The 15113-nt window shown below is 35.6% G+C and overlaps 1 protein-coding gene across 3 annotated transcripts in view; it reads right to left on the bottom strand.

The window, feature by feature from the left end:
* The window catches only part of ANO5 (anoctamin 5), a 96925-nt gene that overhangs the window by 23239 nt on the left and 58573 nt on the right, over window positions 1-15113 (bottom strand). For all 3 annotated transcript variants that reach the window (XM_059138402.1, XM_059138410.1, XM_059138419.1), the window contains 4 exons: window positions 11588-11722; window positions 11129-11234; window positions 10973-11033; window positions 1189-1340 (listed from right to left, as the gene is read on the bottom strand). In XM_059138402.1, the coding sequence (XP_058994385.1) occupies window positions 1189-1340; window positions 10973-11033; window positions 11129-11234; window positions 11588-11722 (454 nt within the window). The remainder of the gene's footprint in view (window positions 1-1188; window positions 1341-10972; window positions 11034-11128; window positions 11235-11587; window positions 11723-15113) is intronic.

Genomic DNA, 15113 nt, shown 5'->3' with positions numbered 1-15113 from the left:
GAACCTTGATTTCAAAACCATTCAAGTGGATGATTCACAGCCAGTCCATTCATACTGTTTTTCAGCTGGTTTCATATAAAACATTCAGGACCTCTGGTTTTTATGGCAATAATATTAGGCCTGCTTTTAGTTTCCTTTTTATACCATGAGATATTAATAGATACACATCATGTCATTATCATGGCAAGTCTCTTTTAATATGTTTTCTTAATGTCAGACAGCCACCCAAGTTGTTATTTTTCCCCTTTGCTCACTTACTGGATTTTTTTGTAATGTCTCAGTGAAGTCAAGAGATGCCTAGTGAGTACATGAGTGCCTAAACTGTGAAGATAATTTTTGAGTATTATACCACAAGAACAGCGTCCCGAACAGAATGGGAAATTCTGCTAGAGAGATTGCGTTAGAGACATATTCTGTTCTCCCTTTAACAGCTTTGGGCCACACAGTGATTATGGTTGATGGGAAGGTAGGGACGCTAAGAATATGCGGTCGAGTCTGGTCTTTGAAGGCAAAGTACCTTGTCTTTTTCACATTAAAAAACAAAAAACAAAAAAAACGAAGAAAAAGCACCAAGAAGTCAAATTACTCAGTCGAGTAGGTGATTTACCAGTGAAGGATCCCCAGACTTAGACATTGCCATCCAGACTCTAGTGCAATGATCTTCCCATTATAATAAGTTAAAAGAGACTAGGTAAATAAAATTTGGTCTAATAAAACAATCACTCATAAGTTCACTATCTTGAAATAATACTATTTTAATTTTGATGTATTAACTTAGTATCATTTCCGTGTATATATATTTATATACTAAGTCCATTGTATACACATTCTTTTCCATTTTCCTTTTATTTCATTTGTTACAAAACTATGTTATATCATGACATGATACTTTGTATTTGCTACACAATCATCCCATGGCAGAGAGGAGCAAGTGTAAATGTAACAAGACAGTCCATGAATTAGTATTCACTGAAGCTGGGTGACAGGTGCATCCTGGGTTCATTATACTTCTCTATCTACTTTTTTCGTATAGATTTGAAATAGGTACGAGAAACAAGGAAAGAAGTTTGTAAGATTTCTCTGTTGGAAAATAATTTAAAAGCAAATTAAAGCATCCACTATTATTTGTGGGGTGGCCCAGAGCGGGAACTCCACTGAGATACTCTGGCGGTCAGCGTGCTGACCCACCTTAGTCACCGCATTCATCTTCCTGTGTTTACACATTGCTTCAAACTCCGGTCTCAGCTGAAGCTGCTGCTGTTCCTCTTCAAAGTCCACCAGGTCCCACTCATATTCCATTCTGGCCTGTCGCTGTTTCCAAAACTCCAAGAACAATGTGACTGTAGACAAAGAAAGGCATAAAAACAACTGTAATCAAGGGATGGAGAATAAAATGCATAAGAAAATAATCTGTTTTTTTTTTTTTCTACACTTAAAAAAAAAATGTTGGTTGAATGGTGGTTCTTCTGTCACTACTATGTTGGCTTAATAACATAACACTGATGTAATTCATGTAAAAACTCAAGGCAATTTCGTAGCAGTCCATGCAAGATAAACAATTTCAGGCACATTATTCTCTCTTCATTCAAATAATCTGAAGTAATATTAAACTTACCTTTTTACTAAAACCTAGATTTTGTTTGCATGTTTTTTTTTTTCCCACTGAAATAATTCAAGCAATTATACCAGTTTTTCAGGCTTAGGTAAATATAAGGAAAACATGAGAGCCATTCCCATAGCACAATCTCTGTTTCTCTGTCCCTGTCCACCTCTCTCTCTCTTTCTCTCTCTCTCTCTCTTTATATATACATATAATTTTTTTTATTAAATTGATTTATTTATTTTCAGAAAAACAGTATTCATTATTTTTCACCACACCCAGTGCTCCATGCAATCTGTGCCCTCTATAATACCCACCACCTGGTACCCCAACCTCCCACACCCCCCGCCACTTCAAACCCCTCAAATTGTTTTCCAGAGTCCATAGTCTCTCATGATTCACCTCCCCTTCCAATTTAACCCAACTCCCTTCTCCTCTCTAACACCCCTTGCCCTCCATGGTATTTGTTATGCTCCACAAATAAGTGAAACCATATGATAATGGACTCTCTCTGCTTGACTTATTTCACTCAGCATAATCTCTTCCAGTCCCATCCATGTTGCTACAAAAGTTCAACTTTCAGTTGCATCATAACATACTCACAGAAAAGTACATAAAACAAACCTGTAAAATTTAAAGAATTTTCACAAAATAAGCATTCCCATGGAACAGCATCAATATAAAAAAATAGAACATGACCAGCACCCCTAAAAACACACCTTATGACTCTTCTAAGATGTAAGTATAACTAGTTTCCTAGCTTCTAATGTCATAGGATAGTTTCACCCGTCTTTGAACTTTTCATAAATGGTCACATAATATAGGTAGTTTTTGCATTAGGTTTTGTTTAGGTCAACTTTTCTTGTAAACTGAATCCATATTGGTGTGTGTAGTAAAAGTTTATTTATTTTCATTGCTGTACAGTGTTCTATTGTTTAAGTAAACCATAATTTTATTTATTCTTGAACTCATAGATGTTTGGATTATTGCCAGGATTTTTGTTATTACAAATACTGTTGCTGTGAATATTCTTGTACATATCTTTTGGTGGGCATATGCATGACTTTCTGGTATATATCTAAGAATGGAACACTAACACAATCAATATTAACATATAATTTTATCACCTGTGATTCAAATTCTAATGTTTCATTTGACTCATTCCCTGACTACTTTTATTTTCTTTATTTTTTTTATTTTTAATTATTTTTTTATTTTTAAGTTTTTAAAAATAGGATCTCTACCCAATGTGGAGTCCAACATGGGACTTGAACCTACAACCTTGAGATCAAGTCCTGAGCTGAATGAAGAATCAGACACTTAACTGACTGAGCCACCCAGGTGCCCTTTTTTTTCCTTAAAAAAAAAAAAAATTATTTTATTTTAAGAACAGCTAACCTGCTTTGTACCCTCTTAACAAATTTTAAGTCTATAGTGCCTTATTGTTGACTAGAGGCATGAGATTGTACAGTAGCTCTCTAGAAGTTATTTATCTTATAACTAAGACTATACGCCCTTTGATTAGTTACTCCCCTTTTCCCTCATTTCCACTAACCCCCAACAATCTTCATTCCACTCTCTGATTCTATAAATGTGATCATTTTAGATTACTTCATGTAAGTGGAACCGGGAAGGATTTCTCTGTCTGTAACTGGAATATTTCAAAGATCATAATGTCTTCAAGATTCATGCATGTTGTCACATATTTCAGAATTTCCTTCTTTTCAGGGGCAAATAACATATCAAATGTATATACCAATAGTATATATACATATATATATATATATATATACCAATAGTATATATATACATATATACATATGTATATACACATAACATATTATATATATACATACATGTATATATGTATATGCATAATGTGTATATATATATATATACAATCACAATTTCTTTACCCATTCATTTGTCCATGGATATTTAGGTAGTTTCTACCTCTCACATACTGTGGATAGTGCTTTAATGAACACAGGAGTCCCAGCATCTCTTCAAGAACCTGATTTCAATTATCTGGAGTAAATTATTCATGAGTGGTATTGCTAGAATGTATAGTAGTTCTACTTTTAGTTTTCTGAGGAATTTCCATACTGTTCTCCAGCTGCACTATTTAGCATCCCCACTAACAATGTACAAAAATTTATGATAATTCTCCACATCCTTATCAGCTCTTATCTTTTGTTTTTTAGTAATAGCCATCCTGACAGGTATGAGTTGACATCTCATTGTGATTTTTGATTTGCATTTCCCTGGTAACTAGTAATCCTAAGCATTTCCTTATGTACCTATTGGCCATTTGTATATATTCTTGGGAGAGTATCTATTTGAATCCTTTGTCCATTTAAAAATCAGGTTATTGGAGCTTGTTCACTATTTTTAAAACTATTTTATTTATTTGAGAGAGAGAGAGACAGAGAGACAGCATGAGTGGGGAGAGAGAGAGGAAGAGGGAGAAAGAATCTGAAGCAGACTCCAGACTAAACACAGAGCCTGAAGCAGGGCTCAATTCCATGACTGCAAGATCGTGACCTGAGCCAAAAGGGAGTTAGATGCCTAACCGACTATGCCAACCAAGTGCCCTGGATTTTTCCATTATTGAGTTTCAGGAATTCCTTAAGTATTCTGGAGATTTGTCCCTTATCAGAGATATGATTTGCAAATATTTACTGCCATTCCATGGGTTGTCTTTTCACTATGCTGTTTTCTATGCTGCACAGAAACTTTTTTTAGCTCAATGTAGTCCAGATCGGTGTTGGTTTCTGTTACCTGGGCTTTGATGTTATGTACAGGAAATCTTGCCAAGATCAATGTCATGAAGTTTTTCCTTAAATGTTCTTCTAGGAGCTTTATATAGTTTCAGGTTTGTTTGTTTTTTTTAATTATTTATTTATTTGACAGAGAGAAATCACAAGTACACTGAGAGGCAGGCAGAGAGAGAGAGAGAGAGAGAAGGAAGCAGGCTCTCTGCTGAGCAGAGAGCCCGATGCGGGACTCGATCCCAGGATCCTGAGATCATGACCTGAGCCGAAGGCAGCGACTTAACCCACTGAGCCACTCAGGCGCCCCAATAGTTTCAGGTCTTACATTTGATATTTTATCTGATTCTGAAATGATTTTTGTGTATAGTGTAAGATAAAGATTTAATTTCATTCTTTTGCATGTGGATATCCAATTTCTCCACATCATTTGTTGAAGAGACTATCCCTTCCCCATTGTGTATTTTTGGAACTCTTGTCGAAGAACAGTGAACCATACATGCATAGGTTTATTTCTGAACTGCAGTCTGTTCTACTGGTCTGTGTATCTGTCTTTATGCCAGTGCCATATTGTTTTGATTGCTGTAGACTTTGCAATTTTGAAATCAAGAAGTGTGATGTCTCTAGCTTTGTTCTTTCTCAAGACCGACCTGCCTACTTCAGGAGTCTTGTAATTCCACATGAATTCTTTTCAGTTGTTTTTCCCAATTCTGTAAAAAATGTGATTGGGATTTTGGTAGAGATCATACTGAATATTTAGATCACTTTGGGTAGTATGGAAAAATTAATAATGTTAAGTCTTCCAATCCACGAGCATGGAGTGGCTTATTATTCCTCCAGATATTTAGAAATATGGGTATTGTTTGCTTTGCATGGTTCTAGTATGCATGTTCTAGTTTCCATGGGTTAGTGACACAACACAAGTCCTCCAGCATGACTCAAAATTCAGGTACTACATTATATTAACTGTGAACTGTTGCATAAATAACAGCATAAATAACCTAACTTTAGACTGCAAGAAACTAGAAAAAGAAGAATAAACTAAGCACAAAGTTAGCAGAAAGAAGGGAATAGCAAAGATCAGAGTGCAAATGAATGAAACAGAGACTAAACAGACAATAGAAAAGATCAATGAAACTAAGAGCTGTTTTTATTCTTCAGAAGATAAACAAAGTAGACAAACCTTTAGCTAGACTTACCAAGAAAAAAAATGGAGAGGACTCATATAAATAAAATTAGAAATGAAGAGGAAACAGGACAACTGCTATCACGGAAATACAAAGAGTCACAAAAGACTACTATGTATGCCATCAAATTGGACAAACTAGAAGAAATGCATAAATACCTATAAACATACAAACTACTAAGACTGAATCATGAAGAAATTGAAAATCTGAACATACCACTGACTAGTAAGAATCTTGAATCAGTAATCAAAAACCTCCCCACAAAGACAAGTTCAGAAGAAGGTAACTTCACTGATACATTTTACTCATCATTTAAAGAACTAATGCCAATCTTTCTCAAACTCTTACCAGAAATATAATAGGAGGGAAGACTTTCAGACTCAATTTACAAGGCCAGCAGTACTCTGATACCAAAGCCAAAGACATCACAAGAAAAGAAAACTATGGCTCAATATCCCTGATGAGCACAGATCCAAAACACCTGAATAAAATAGCAGCAAGTAAAATTCAACAATACAGTAAAAGAATCATACACCATGACTAAGTAAAATTTATGCCAGGATACAAGGATCGTTCTCCATGCACAAATCAATCAATGTGGCATACTACATTAATAAAATGAATGATAAATCTTACAGTCATTTCAACTGATGAAGCAAAGGCATTTAAAAGAATTCATGATAAAAATTCTCAACATTACGGGTATGGAGGAAATGTAACAACATAATAGGAGGAAATTTACCAACATAGTAAGAGCCATATATGACAAGCCAAAAGCTAAGATCATTCTCAGTAATAAAATACCAAAAGCTTTTCCTCTATCATCAGGAACAAGACAAAGTATGCTCATTCTTGTCACTTGTTTTCAATAAAGTACTGAAGTCCTAGCTAGAGAAATTGGCCAAGAAAAAGGAAGAAATGGCATATAATTTAGAAAGGAAAAAGTAAAACTTTCTCTATTTGCAAGTGGCAGTAAATTATGTATAGGAAGTCTAAAAAGTCTGCCAAAAATAGAATAAGGGAATTCTGTAAAGTTTGAGGATAAAAATTACTATACAAAAATTTGTTGTTTCTATAAACTAACCAAATACTGTCAGAAAGATAAATTAAGAAAACAATCCCATTTCCAATAGCATCAAAAGGAATAACATATCTAGGAACAAATTTAATCCAGGAGGTGAAAGATATGTACACTGAACACTATAAGATACAGATAAAAGAAACCAAGAATACACAAATAAATGGAAAGATATTCTGCACTTACGAAGTGTAAGAATTAATATTATAAAAATGTCCATATTACCCAAGCAATCTTCAGATTCAATGCAATCCCTATCAAAATTCCAATGACATTTTTCACAGAAATACAACAAACAATAATAAAATTTGTATGGAACCAAAAAGATCTGGAATACTTAGAGCAATCTTGAGAAAGAAGAACTAAGCAGTAGCCATCACACTGCTTGATTTCAAACCCACAGTAATTATATAATTTTATATTTTATAATTTTATATTTTTATATATTTATTTTTTATTTTATAGTTTTAATTTATAATTAAGTAAATTTTATAATTTATATTACAAAGCTATATTAATCAAAACAATAGAATACCTGCAAAAAATAGTCACATAGACCTATGTATCATCATCAATAGCCCAGATATAAACCCATGCATGTATGATCAACTAATATTTAACAAAGGAGCCAAGAAGAGTCAAAGGCGCAAGAACTTTACTTCAATAAATGGTTTTGTAAAAATTGGATATTCAGGTACAAAGGAACAAAGTTAAATCCCTATCTTAGACCGTATGTCCAAATCAACTCAAAATAGATTACAGACTAAGAGTCACTTATGGTTTGTCTCCCTCCCAATCCCATCTGATTGAGCGTTAAGACCTGAAACCAGAAAACTCCTGAAAGAAACTATCGTGGGTAGTAAGCTCCTTGACATTGCTCATGGCAATGATCTGTTAGATTTGACATTAAAGCTAAGGCAACAAAGGTAAAAATAAACAAGTGGGACTATATCAAACTAGAAAGCACAGCAAAGGAAACAATTAACAAAATGAAAAGGCAACCTACAGAATGGAAGGAAATATTTGCAAATTATATATCTGATAAGGGGAAGGGGTTAATATCATATACACAGAGAAAGAGAGAGAAAGAGAGAGAGATACACTTCAACCGCAAAACAAAACAAAACAACAATCCAATCAAAACATGAACACAGAATCTAATTAGATATTTTTCCAAAGACAAAGAAATGGTCAACAGGGGGGCACCTGGGTGACTCGGTCTGTTAAGTGACTGACTCTTGATTTCAGATCAGGTCATGATCTCAGCATTGTGAGCTTAAGCCCTGAGCTTGGGCTCTGCCCTGGGTGTGGAGCCTGCTCAAGATTCCCTCTCTCCTTCTCCCTCTGCCCCCCAATCCTGCTCACATGTACATATGTGCTGGCTCTCTCTCTTTAAAAAAAGAAAATTAACCAACAGGTAACCAAAAAGTCTCAACATCACTCATCATCAGGAAAATGAAAATCAAAACCACAATGAGATATCACTTCACACCTGTCAGAATGGCTGTCATCAGAAAGCAAGACGTAACAAGTGTTGGCAAGGATGTAGAAATGAGGGACCCCTTGCACACTGATGGTGGGAGTGTAAACTGAGACAGCCATTTAGGAAAACAATATGGAGATTCCTCAGAAAAATTAAAAAATACAACTACCATATGATCCAGCAATTCTACTTCTAGGTATATACCCAAAGGAAAGAAAAATCATGAATTTGAACTGATACTTGCATCCCCCTGTTTACTGTGGCATGCCTTACAATAGCCAAGTCAGGGAGACAACCTGTGACCATCAATGCATGATGAACGGGTAAAGAAAATGTGGCATATACATCTACAATGGAATAACATTCAGCCATAAAAAAGAACGAAATCCTGCTATTTGGGACAACATGGATGGACCTTAAGGGTGATTTGCTAAATGACATAAATCAGACAGAGAAATACAAATAGTGTATGATCCCACTTACATGTGGAATCTTAAAAACAACAACAACAACAACAACAAAAACACTTGTAGGAACAGATACAGATTGGTGGTTACTGGAGTTGGGGGTGGATGGGTAAAAGTGGTCAAAAGGTACAAATTTTGGATTAGAAGAGTAATAAGCCCTTGTGATACAATGAACAGCATGGTGATTATATTTAAAACTAAAAGTTGTTAAAGACTGGACCTTAAATGTTCTCATCATAAGAAAAATAAGTGAAATGACGGATGTTAACCAAACTTACTGTGGTAATCATTTTACAATGTATAAATATAGATGAAATCATCATGTTGTATATATTAAACTGATACAATATTATATGTCAAATATATTTCAATAAAACTTGGGGCGGGGAGAAGAAGTGGCCTAAATGTCTCAATAGAGAACTGGTTTACATAAAATATGATAAGCTCATGTAAGGCAATTCTGTTCAGTCATAAATACATGTATACACACACACACACACACACACACACACATCCACTGCTCTGGAAGGAGTCTCATCACTCATTGTTTAAACAATGAGTAGATTTAAAACTGTGTATAACAGTTATGTAAAATTGTATGAACACACATACCCACACACGGAGCAGAAGATTCTGAAAAATTATGGCCAAGATAATGTTTCTATTTCTAGTAATGTTAACATTATTTTCTCTCTACTTCTATATACTACTTGAATTTTCTATGATGGGTACGTATTTTCATTATGAATAAAAACATAAAAAGCACTTCCTTTCTGCCAGTACAAAGCATAATAAGCATTATTTTCAGGTCTCAACCCCTTGAACTAGGGTTGTTCCTTTAACCTAGGATGTTTTATCGTCACACCTATTCCGCCAACTCATCCTTTGGTTTGGCTCAATTATTTATTAGCGGTTGTACTAAAACAAATATCCCCAAAGTTCTGTTTTCCTAGAATTTGACCACAATCCTCAAAAACCACAGGTAAACCAATTCACTACAAGAGTAAACTTTTCCCAAAGAACGGATGGTGACGCCTTTCACCATATTTCCAGTGTCTGTGGGTCCCCCATGTGCCTACTTCTCTATCTCTGATGAAAAAGAAGGTGGCTTGTGGGGGCACCATCTCTCTCATTGGAAACTTAACTGCAAACTATCGTATTTGTTGCCATTGGTGCACCTCTCCTGCACTGCTGATTCCGAGTCACGACAAAGGAAGGACTTGGCGGCCACACAGATGAAGACACATGGAGCTGGGTAACTAGAGGACTGTTGGTAAGATTTCTCTGTTCTCTGGTTTTCGAATCTAGGCTGCTCTCTTCAGAGCATAGCAGCTCTGCATTTAGCTCTGCTAAATCCCTCTGCTTCACACCACATCCCCATGTCTTGGTGTCTTTTTGCCTGGATTAAGGTACCCTGGTTCTCTTGCCCAGTTTTTAAATGCACATATTGTTGAAGACTTTTTTTTTTTTTAAGTTGGAAAGAAAAGAAGTCTATTTCTCCCCAGAATCGCCTGAGATTTGGGAGATGTTTTAGAAGTCTTTAGGCTTCTTCCTGCTGACTTACTCTTACATAAAATATTTTCCTCACTGATGGCAGGAACAACTTTCTGACACCTCTTCTTCTCATGTAAAATGAAAAAGATGAGATACTGGGACATTTCCAAAATTAAGGGGAAATCCACTTTAATGAAGATTTTTAACAAATGGAACTGGAAGCTGGAATCAGAATTATACTCAGGGACTTACTTTCTTTTCTTTTCTTTTTTTTTTTTTAGATTTTATTTATGTATTTGAGAGAGAGACAGTGAGAGAGAACATGAGCGAGCAGAAGGTCAGAGAGAGAAGCAAACTCCTCATGGAGCTGGGAGCCCAATGTGGGACTCGATCCCAGGACTCCAGGATCATGACCTGAGCTGAAGGCAGTCGTCCAACCAACTTAGCCACCCAGGTGTCCCTACTCAGGGACTTTCAACTCAAACATGGATTTATTAGCCCTCAACAGTTGTTGATTCTTGTTCAACTTTGTGCCCATGATTCAGTGGCTTTCAGCCAACAAATATTCATGTGTATTCTCTCTTATTAAGTAGTTATTGAACTGGGTTTTTACCACAGCCCTGGGAGACAGTGTAAGCTGAATATATACAAAGCTTCAAAAATTATTATCTCAGAGAAAATAAGAGATAATTAATAAAGACCTTTTTGGACCAAGGATAAAGGACTACAGACCACTGATGCAGACTCCATCAGTGTACTGATGCTAGCTGGCAAAGACACAAAGGTCCAAAATCATCTTTGGTATAAGGTATGCCATCTGTATGTGTTATACAAATGGGCCATTGAATACATAACATGGAGAAAGTTGTTTTTTATGTAACTATTTACTCACCCCAAATTCCCATGAATATTGCAAAGAACACTGTCGACTCGTTATCAAACAAATGGGAGATCTGTAAAACGGCAATAATATCACAAAGTCTACTTAGTATCAAATGCCACACAAAAAGAGAGAAAGTCTTTTCATTGTTCTGTAGCATGTACATACCTTGGAAGCCAAACACGTGGTATTTAGTCTCCAATAATCGCACACTTGATCACAGAGTGGGCACATGATAATCTGACCTCCAATTGTAGGGTCACAGATCTCAGAGCTGCAGAGGGAGTAGCCAAGTTATTTGCAAAGTGATGTGTTTTTAGGTGGTTTTACCACTCTTTATACAGCTTCTCACATATGGCAGGGGGGAAACAAAGTAGCAATTTCTGTAGTAGGTCAAGTCATGCTTTGAGAAACAGAACCTTTAGAGCTGATCATTAGAACAGATTGTCCCTAAAGCACCAGGTGAGGGGCAGCTGTTACACTGGGATATATATTTTTTTTAAATATCAATGATCTGTCTGCCATCAGGAAACATTCTGAAACACATGCCAGGGAAATCATAGCAACAGCCTGAGTTAATGTAACAGCAAAGTGTTCTCTCTGTGTGGGAAGTTCAGCTGCACTCACCTGTTTGAGTTACTATGCATAGATAATAAGCCGTAAATAAAACACGCTAATCCAACTATAGCTGCAAAGGACAGCATCTCGGTGTAAAATCCAAGAAAGACAAAATACATGGCAATTTTTTCTCCAAAATAATTCCTAAGAAAGAGGGTAGAAATAAGATCAAAGGTTAGAAGCATGATACCCTCCAGAGAGCTTTGGTTTTTGTACTCAGACAAGATCTATATTCTTCTCTCCCTTGCTCTCTAGCCCTGCAATCTTGGTAAAGTTACTAAACTCTCCTCACTTAGGTTTCCACAGCACAAAATGCAGGAGGGTGCTTACCCACAGAATCGGTGTAAGGACTGAAGGGGAGAACACACGTAAGTCAGACACCAACTGAGTATAAGTTAAATTTTAATTTTGAAATAGTAAGGTAATCTGAAAAGCTTCTAAGTTTTAAGGAGAGTTGAAATGTATTGAAATAATTCTGCAATGTAAAACATTCTGCAATGTAACTTCTAGCAATTAACAAGATCAAAATCACTTTTACAATGTGAAAGGAGTTTCATTTTATTTCTCTTTCTAACTTAAAGAAGGTTCTCTGACTACATCAGACTAGAGTGGTTCTATGTATAAACTTCCTTCTTCCTGCAATTTTTAATCTCTGATGGATGTTTATAGGATTGTGAGATAGATAGCAAAACAAGGAATTAAAAATGACTACTTAATAAGAGTTCCATAAGGGGCTCCTGGGTGGCTCAATGGGTTAAGCCTCTGTCTTCGGCTCAGGTCCTGATTTCAGGGTCTTGTGATTTAGCCCCACATCAGATCTCTGCTCAGCAGAGAGCTTGCTTCCCTTTCGTCCCTCTGCCTGCCTCTCTGCCTACTTGTGCTCTCTCTCTCTGTGTCAAATAAATAAATTAAAATCTTAAAAAAAAAAAAAAGGAGTTCCATAAAATTCTCAGTTCCACCCTTGCTTTACAAAAAGTTAAAATGTTAGAGTACTACGTGTCCTAAATGCTTTTTTTCTTGTTTCTGTTTTTGTTTTTAGACCAAGCCCCCCTTAAGGTATCCCTTAAGGAATCTAAGAATATAGTTCTCTCTGTCTCAAAAAACACATTTTTTTTTTTTTTTTTTTAAAGATTATTTATTTATTTATTTGACAGAGAGATTACATGTAGGCAGAGAGGCAGGCAGAGAGAGAGAGGAGGAAGCAGGCTCCCTGCTGAGCAGAGAACCCGATGTGGGACTCGATCCCAGGACTCTGGGATCATGACCTGAGCCGAAGGCAGCAGCTTAAACCACTGAGCCACCCAGGCACCCTCAAAAAACACATTTTTTAAAACCAGATTAATTCTACCTATCCATATAGAGTTCAGCTTATCAAATCTGTGAAACCTTTCCACAGTTTCCAAGGCAGATAGATGTGATCCCTTCTGGGTTCTAATAGCAAGCTGTATCACAATCTATTACATTACTTAATACTGTAATATCCATACATGTTCAAAAAGAAGATAATTATGAACATAAGGATATAAACTTAATTTCCAAATATTTATATATTTTCTTGTATTCAATATTAATTTTATTGAACCTCATATTCTTCAGAACTCAAAATTCCTAATCTTTTCTAATTAAATAGGCATCTCACTGCTTATACCATCTTTCATTTCTCTTGCTTTGTCCTCAAATCACTGTAAACTTGAAATTAAATCACAATTCCAGCATAGTCCCTTGTTAATTTGCCACTCGCAAATCCCTTGTTCACTTACATTTGGGACAAGTGAACTTGTTTTTTTCTTTTCTGCTGAAAAATATAGCAACTACTTCAATATTGCATAACATCAAAATCTCTCTTTTTTAAAGATTTTGTTTATTTACTTGAGAGAGAGAAAGAGAGAGAGAGCATGAGTGGGGGTAGGGACAGAGGGAGAAGGAGAAGCAGACTTCCCGTTGAGCACACAGCCCAACACGGGTCTGGATTCCAGGACCCTGAGATCATGACCTGAGCTGAAGGCAGATGCTTAGCCAATGAACAACCCAGGCACCCCATAACATCAAAATCTTTTAATAAAGGATAAAAATATTTGATTTTGTAGAATTCACTCTTCATCATATCTATTTTTATGTACTTTTTCTCTTTTTTTTAAAGATTTTATTTATTTACTTGACAGACAGAGATCACAAGTAGGCAGAGAGGCAGGCAGAGAGAGAGGAAGGGAAGCAGGCCCCCTGCTGAGCAGAGAGCCTGATGCAGGGCTTGATCCAAGGACCCCAAGATCATGACCCAAGCTGAAGGTGAAGGCCTAACCCACTGAGTCACCCAGGTGTCCCTCTATGTGCTGTTTTAAAAATTACAAAACCAATCATTTTTTGAAGTGAAGATATCAATACTACTGCTACAGATTTAACCTAAAAATTCTTTGGGAATTTATAAAGAAACCGGATATTTCAACAAACCTTATTTTTAAAGAACTATCTTTTTCTCCCTTTCAATTTTCAAGAATCTTATTCCTTGACAATTAAAAGAAGAAAGTCCTCAAGAACTCCAGACCTTTAGTTAGTATTAAAAAATTATTTAAAAGAGAAATTCTCAGATGAGCATTTGTTATATGGAATCATAGAAGTTATTTTACTAAACTTTGGACTGGGAAGCTTAACAATCACAGATTAACAACTAATACATCTCTTACAAATGTAAAATGCAAAAGACATATCTCAAATTTGTATTATGATAAAAATGTACACAGTATTGAAACATTTAAGATGTTAAATTATCTCACTATTCAACAAAGAAAATGAGAGAACTCTAATAATATGAGGTATTCTATAAAAATTCAAATATATAAAGAATTTTTCTTTTGAGTATTTATTTTTAGAAAAATGAGCCTTATATTCACACCTATGGTGTATGGTACTTCTTAATATGCCCATTTCACTTAGTAGACTTTGAGCCCATCTGTGGCCCCAGAGCGTCTCAACAGTCCACTGACAGGTGGGAGATAGAAATTCATTAATATTGTTTGTGAGATCTGGTGAGAAGGCATTGGTCCAATTTTGTATTTCCAAGACTTAGTCTAAGCCATAGCAATTAATCAAAAGGATGATGACATAATTGAGCTGGGTATGGGCTTGAGGAGTGAGCAAACATGTGGAAACATTTGGTTAAAAGTGATTCATTTTTATAGTTAATTTATGGACATCTGAGACTCTTAGCTATTACGTTTAATAGCATTTGAATAGCACCATTATACTCACTATAAATAGATTTATTCTAAGCTATTAGCTATATAGGCATATACCAAGTATTAAGTCACTCAAAACAGGTGACATCAAAAGAAAAAATATAGAGAGCTCTTAAACTGGAAAGAAAAAATAGGATTGGAGGGCATATAACATTGAAGACTGATAAACCAATGACGGCAATCTCAGAATTTCTATTTCTATTTTTTCTTTAAAAATAAAATGTAATGTGACAAGATGACCAGTACCCCAAAGACAGGAAAACTACAAATGTTTGAACATGGAACTTAAGGTTGGTGTAGAG

Source organism: Mustela lutreola, chromosome 1 (assembly GCF_030435805.1).
Source record: "Mustela lutreola isolate mMusLut2 chromosome 1, mMusLut2.pri, whole genome shotgun sequence".
NCBI classification, from domain to species: Eukaryota; Metazoa; Chordata; class Mammalia; order Carnivora; family Mustelidae; genus Mustela; species Mustela lutreola.
Note: the sequence above shows the minus strand (reverse complement) of the source record. Positions and strands in the feature narration are given on the sequence as shown.